At 49.8% G+C, this 7,050-nt stretch overlaps 1 protein-coding gene across 1 annotated transcript in view; it reads right to left on the bottom strand.

Annotated features, from left to right (window-relative positions):
* CLPB (ClpB caseinolytic peptidase B homolog (E. coli)) overlaps positions 1–7,050 on the bottom strand; it is a gene marked incomplete at both ends in the record, with an annotated part of 92,850 nt that overhangs the window by 73,611 nt on the left and 12,189 nt on the right. Inside the window, one exon of the mRNA XM_009322486.1 lies at positions 2,610–2,696. Within this exon, the coding sequence (XP_009320761.1) occupies positions 2,610–2,696 (87 nt within the window). The remainder of the gene's footprint in view (positions 1–2,609; positions 2,697–7,050) is intronic.

The raw sequence follows: 7,050 nt of genomic DNA, 5'->3' as shown, positions 1-7,050 counted from the left end.
GAACCAGAACACTGCCCGACGCCTTGCCACGTTTTGGATACAGGACATTCTCTAGAGGAAGAGAACGATCATCGTTTTGTTGTAAAAAGGAAAAAGACAGACCCCGAACTTCCCTGCCGGCACACGGGATTTCATCTTGTAGCTGATGGCAAGTGACAGAAATCACTAATGCAGGGCCTCGGAAATTAAATTAAACATATGGACTGTAGCTGTCTAATTGGAAGAGTGAGGGCTGTGAAAATTGGGAAACATTACAAAGCTAAAGGACAGGTCACAGAAATCTCCAGCAGCACAGCAGAGACTGAAAACACCGCTCTCTGAAAAACTACTTTGGAAAGACAGTAATTTGGGGCTGAAGGCTTACTTTCTCTTAGCAGTTCTAAGCTGAAAACACCCATTCCAGTGACCAGCGTCACAGCCCCCTAAAGCCACGCTGGGTACCTTGTTCAGCTATCAACAACCTTAAAAAAAGAAGCGGTCACAGAGCAAGCAGGTTAAACAAAACCGAATGACCTTGTACTTGTTGCAGGCTAACGATACGTGTGGACCCTTGCTCAGCCGGCTGCGTGGCGGCCATCCCTGAGCCGCTCGTTACCTCTCTTCTGATGTGCAAGCTGGAGGAAGACCTGGCTCACCTCCCCCCGGAGGCTGTTTGACTGATGGGCTGAGAACCGAAAGTCATAACAACTTATAATCCACCAAATCAGCTGCTGTGGCTGGACAAACCAATTTTAGACCATCGCTCTTTACAGAGGGACCACGCTCTAAAAAAAAAAATAATCCTGCGTCCTACTGCGAAGCAGAGTAAGTCACATTTAGACTAGTTCCTACCTAAGGTATGTAAAAGGATTGCAAGAGATCCAGAAAACCAGCAGGCACTCTGCATTTGGAAGGGAAAAGCTAACAAACGTTTAAAATTCTGCAGGCAAACCCGTGCCACTGAGAAAAAGCCATCAGCTCCCCAGGCTCTGCCTTCTCCACCTTCCACAGCCGACCGCACACGCAACGCCCAGTTCTGCCGGGTTCGGGTTAAAAAGGTCGCCCTGTGGACTACGTCCACGAGCAGAACGATTTGTAGGGAATTTCAAGCGCCCCGTGTGTCATGTTCCAGCTCAACACATTTCCCAGCCAGCAGCGAGACCCCCCTGTGGACGCTGCAGAGCTAGAAACGGTCCGGTGGGCCAAAAACACGTCTGGCACAACCCCAGCGGTATCAACAGAGCTGTTACACCAGGAGCAAGCCTGGCTTGCATTTATGTTCGCCTCCATCAAGTATCTAATTACTCTCCCGCTATATCATCGGAGACAAGTCCAACCAAGCTTCAGATATCCAAGGACTTCTTCGTTTTCAGCTAAAGTCAGTATTCATCCAAAATGTGGGAAAAACAAACACCGTTGGCCCAATACAGCCTAAAGCTTCTTTTTTTTTTGCCAGGTACCCAAATGAGACAGACGGTCGTTACCGCTCTGCCGGCCTGTCACAGGGGACGAGCCTGGGTGCTGAACGCCTTTTCCTGCCTAGATGTTTTCATTAGCATTTCTACCTGATTCTAGGCCCGGTTTTAGGTAATTACTGTACCATGAACGGCCTTTCTCCCTGTCTCCTCTTAGCCTTTGCAACTCGGGAAGCCCTGTTCTGGTCCACCAGTCACTTGGAATGGTCAACAGTCGTCACACTCCATTGCTGACCATTGTCCACTGGCAAAGGTGGGAGGCTCCAAAGCCCGTCCCTCCGCGGACGGGCAAACAACGGGGCCCGTTGCTGCTCGGACATCAAAGTTAAACAAACAGTCCCGAGCCCCCGCCTCCGCGCCCATCTTAAGGAGCTCCCCAAGGAGGTCACGACTTTCAGCTTGTCATAGCACACATCAAAGTTTGCACCACACACGAACTCGGCACACGGATTCGAATCGTGTCACCCGAGAGCGGATATTCAGCCTTTGTGCACTGCTTTAATCCTGTGTTTTCCCAAGTAATTAGGCTTTTTTGCTTATGAACTTGTGACTAAGTAAAGCATCCCCGAGAGGTTGTAACATCAAAGCTCATTCTCCCGTCTGTCCCGCGTTTTCCAAAATTGGATTTCTTTTTCTCTTTTTTCCTTAAATAAAAAACTAATTGAATTTAGTTGTAGACTGAATATATTTAAGAGTGTCTTTAAAAGGTTACAAGAAGCCACAGCGATCATCATGGGAACTAAGGAGGGAGGGCACAGCATTCAGCCTTTTTGCTTCATAAAGGCCTGGCATGAAAGACCCAGCAATGGCCCCACAAGCTAGGAGGGACGCGGCAGCTCTTACGGGAGCTATTTCTGATGGTGGGGTGTTAGACTACCTACCGCAATGACATCCCAAGGCTACGGACTCATCGGAGGCCAAAATCTACTGCCAACTCAGCAGTCACCTCTGTGGGATTGCAGAGCAGCCTACCTCGATCTGTCACACAACGTACCGGGCGAAGGAAGAGTGAAAAGCTCCCTCGGGGTTTAGCTCGACAACACATCCCAAACCAGCCCAAACTTTACGGAAACTCTCCGTGGGGCTCAGTCTGACTTTGCGAAAAGGTGAAGCGGCTTACCCGCTACGTGACGGTGAACGCCGAGACAAACGTACCTGGAGTTTCTGCTGATAGCTGCCACCATGAGAGCAGTCCAGCCGAGCTTGTGCCTCGCGTTCACGTCTGTGCCTTCCAGCAACAACCTGGACAGAAGAGAGAAAAAAAGGACGTTCAGGAAAAAAGACGCAGAGAAAGCATCCCGAGCAGACTGGAGCTCATGACGGAACGCGGAACGTTTTACTTCGCAGGCACCTGCTCCAGTGCAGCCTAGAAGACCCAACGTGGAAAGTCGATTCAATCCAGTTTCTCATCGGCTACCAAACTGAAACAAACTGGTAGATGATAGCAAGGCCTGTCCTTTCAAATGGCCCAACGTCAACCGGCCTGATTTCTTTACGTTTTATTTCTTTCTTCTATACAGACTAATACCCGAAGAACCCACCAGCAGCATGATGGAGAGCGAAGCTGATTAACCTACAATCTGATGGCAGCTTCAGATCTTCAGGCTGCAGTCCAGCCATCAGGGTTTCAGAAGAAGCTCAGCAGATCTCCAAAGCCCGTGTCAGCAGGAGATATTTTGCAGTTTTCTTGCACGACATGAGAACAAACGAGACAAACCCCCAAAAATACGAGGCATCAAACTACCCTTGGTGCTTTTTCTGCGAAATTTTCTCAGCCTTTGCACTGTTTCCCTAACCCCTCCCTGGCACCTTTTAGCAACGTTGCTCCTACATGGCTGCTGCTGGCTTTTACCTTTATATTCTTCAGACTCTAAAGCACCAGAAGGCTTCTCTACCCTTTCTGCATCCTCTGATCCTGCAGCAGCAACACTATTACTCTTAGCACCAGATTCCAAGCAGTACCCTTAGAACAGTGATATTTCACAGAGACAAACTTAACCAACCCTTCTCTCCTTCACGGCCAACCATGGGATCCAAATAACCTCCTCCAGCCAAACCCACGTGAGTGCTAGGAGCCCGGCCCACCCCAGCCGCCTGCGCTCCCCCACGGCTAACGGCAAGAGACAGGTCCTTGCAGAAGCTAATTCAGCTCATCCTAAAACAAGTCCCAAACCCAGATGGTATGAAATGGCAGCCGGGAAGTGCCGTTCTCTCTGTGAGGCCGTTACTGCGCAGCACATCCTTCGTACAGGAGTAACGGGGAAGAGCTGCCATCAAACTCTGTGCTGTGAGAGACAGGAGTGAAAACACAAGCCACGTTTCACACACGCAAGCACCACACTTCGAGTATTTACCCCCCCCCTCCCCCAGATCCGCAGATAAGGAAGCCGGTGGCAGCTGTGGCTGCTCGCATGCGCTGAAAAGGTCGGACCACTCCTTTAAGGACTTAGAGAGGTACACGACCGAATGCGGCCACCCTTTCCAAATTAATTGCCCTCAGCCTGCTGCGGTGGTAACTCTGTCAGACGGTTAATAAAGAGCGCTGGGATGGAATTAGTGAAAAGGAGGTAAACGCACCGTATTCCTCTCCCTACAGTTGGAACAAACATGAAGGAAAGCACGAACGCTGTACACGAGGTCTCTGCGAACCTTCCTCCACCTGGTCAACAATCCCCACGGCGGTTTCACCAAAAACTTATCCCGAGGAACAGATATACTCGTATAACCCTAAAGTTGTTTCCAACCCGCAATGCCAGCGCCTAGGCTTCGGCTCATGCCTTGAACATAGTTGAACACAGTTCTCCCTGCTGCCCTGAGAAACTAGCCAGGTAGTTGTCATCCGAATTAGACGCCTAAAATGATCCGCATCCCACCCCAGCTGAACTTGTTGCCCTGTTAGGCTGAGGCTGCGGGGGCATGAGAGACAACCGGCGGATGACTCGGCCAAGCTCTACAGGGAAGCATGTCGGATGACTCTTCTGACTCAAGTGGAGGTTTGATATGTAGATAACGGGTACGGGTGGGTAATTTGACCATCCTTTTTTGACAGGAGAGGTAGCCAGCGCTGGTGCCCTGGTACTGGATGCTCTGAACTGCTCATCAGGCACTTGGACCGAGATCCAATAGCTAAAGGACCAGAATAGTAACTCGTAGCCTTTATTTGTAGCTCCCAACTGTGGTTCAGGAGGCCACGACCTCTGTAAATGATCCACAGCACCAACAGAAGATTTATATTCTCTTTACCAGGGTTACAATTTAAAGTTTAATGATAATGAATTATTTGGCGGGTAGACAACAGGTCCTTGCTCCAAAAAAGTCTGATACTTGCTACTACACAGTAGCAGAGGATCAAATTTTCATGCAGAGTCCTTACCAGATCCACGCCACGCGGATCTGCACATCCCTAACTGCCGGCAGGTTGCAGCTCCTGCATTACCAAATGGTCCTGCAAACCACAGTCTGAGGTGCTGCACAGGACCAGCCCTGGCTCCCCCCAGGATACGTCCTTACGCTCTCTCCTTCTTCCAGCACCTCATCACTGAAAGCAAACGGTGGGAGCGTGCTGCCAGCTCTGTTGCCTGAAGAGCACTCCCAGACAGCGGACTGCTTGAAGAAGAGAGATCCATGTGCAGCCACAAAGCTTTCCTGTCCCTGTAACGCAGGACGTGCCCGGATACACAGATGACGGCAGCCTGTACTGGGGCAGATTGCTATCTTTAGAGATCAGCTCCCATTGCAGCTATGCATACGGAGGGTGTTTGCACTCACAACAAGAGATAAGCAGGTCCGACTCGGATCCACGGCCACTGCTGCTCACAGCAATTACCTGCTCTTGCTTGGAGGGACGCTGCCTGCAGGAGAAATCCACACCGCGGCTCCATCTGTGCGTCCTCCGCGCAGGCGCAGAAAGCTGCTCTTTCAGACGAAAAACCGCTCGCACGCTGCCGCTGCAGGGACCGGCTTCAGCCCCGGCTCCCCCAGAAACCACGAGGAGCCGTACCCACCCGCACCAGAGCGGCCAGGAGGCCCAGCCCAGCAAGAGACGGGGGAAACCTACACCCAGACCTTACTGTCTCCCCTCCGGCCCACCCCAGGTGCCTTGAAAAATCCTTTCACAGCCATCGCGACGCCCGGTCACCTTCCGCTCTTCTCTTAGAGTGGCATGGAAGGACGCGTACAAGTTGTGTCTGCATTTCATTTTATTTACTTGGCCATCTGAAAGTACTTCGAACGCGGTAACTTCCACCTCACCCTCTTTCTACAGCGTGTCGATCTGAGAGTCTAATAGCCACATAAACCCCAGCAAAGAAAAGGAAGGGAAATATTACTGCAGAGGAGATGGAAGCCTGACCGGGAACCCAGGAGGGGCAGGGGGAGGCCAGACACGAAACCTCCCGAGGTACGAAGGCATCAGCTTAAGCAGGGATTAAGGCAGCCATACCCCTTCGGGCTGGGGACTTTTGCCTGACAGCTAAAACCTCACAGCCCAACACCTCCCGCTTACTAACATCTTTAACGGGGGTTAACTAATGTAATTCACAAAGTATTAGCCCCATTTGCACTTGACCACGTGTATTAATATGATTTAACATTAAAGGTGCAAACAGACCGTCCCGGTCGCCTTCCACCAGCCACTGGGTCGCTCTGCTGCAAAAGCTTGCTCTTACTTCCCTATGTCGTGAATTTTAACATCCGCTTTCTCACGAACGGGAACTGCAGCTAAAGACGTTAGCGTCGCCTCGGAGACGGAGGACAGGACGGCAGCCTTCACTTACAGCACTTTGGAGCCACTAAAAACTACTTTTTAACGCACTGGAAGGCTTTTTTCCCCTCTACAGATGTACTGGAAGGGCATATTGAACAATGAATGATCTTTGTTCTTAGATAAAAAAATAATGAAATAAGATCCTCGTCCAGCAGTCGAACCCGTTAAAACATAGTGCATCCAGCAGGAAGGACGCTGGAGTCTCCGCTGCGGGATTCGATTACAGGCTTGGAGCTAAGATCTTAGAATTAATCAAGTAGTTTTCCATTCAGGAATCTAGATAATCGTAAGCATCTGGAATGCCACATGACCCAGCCTAGTGAGAGAATTACTAGCATCACATCATCTAGCATAATACGCATTGACATTTCATTTAGAAGCCAGGTTTGGTTTTTTTTTTTTAAATCATTGCGAGATGCTCAGCAACTTAACAGATTTTCTAGACAACTGAACTTTATGTTCAGGGTCTTCAAGCCTATCATTAATTTTTTCCCTGCCTGATTTAATGATATGACAATCGATAAAGCGACGACCACTGCTCAGATCCTAGACAGCCAAATGTATTTACCAGCAGGAGTATTTTTTTTAATTAAATAAAATCCTCTGATCAATGTTTAGGATGTTTATCCACCGTTTAACCAAATAAGACCCAGGACACTCACTCCTACCTCCTAAGCAGTTTCTCATGCCTATATAGCTCTGTTAGCACCCTTTTCAGTGTCTCTCAAAAGACAAACTGGTCCTCGGCTGCAGCAGTGCCACCAAGACCCAGTCACTACAACCCTGATAAAGAGCGGGTGCTTTTTCTGTTTGGCGGCGCGTTTGTACTTC

Source organism: Pygoscelis adeliae, unplaced genomic scaffold, assembly GCF_000699105.1.
Source record: "Pygoscelis adeliae isolate BGI_AS28 unplaced genomic scaffold, ASM69910v1 Scaffold944, whole genome shotgun sequence".
Taxonomy (NCBI): domain Eukaryota; kingdom Metazoa; phylum Chordata; class Aves; order Sphenisciformes; family Spheniscidae; genus Pygoscelis; species Pygoscelis adeliae.
Note: the sequence above shows the minus strand (reverse complement) of the source record. Positions and strands in the feature narration are given on the sequence as shown.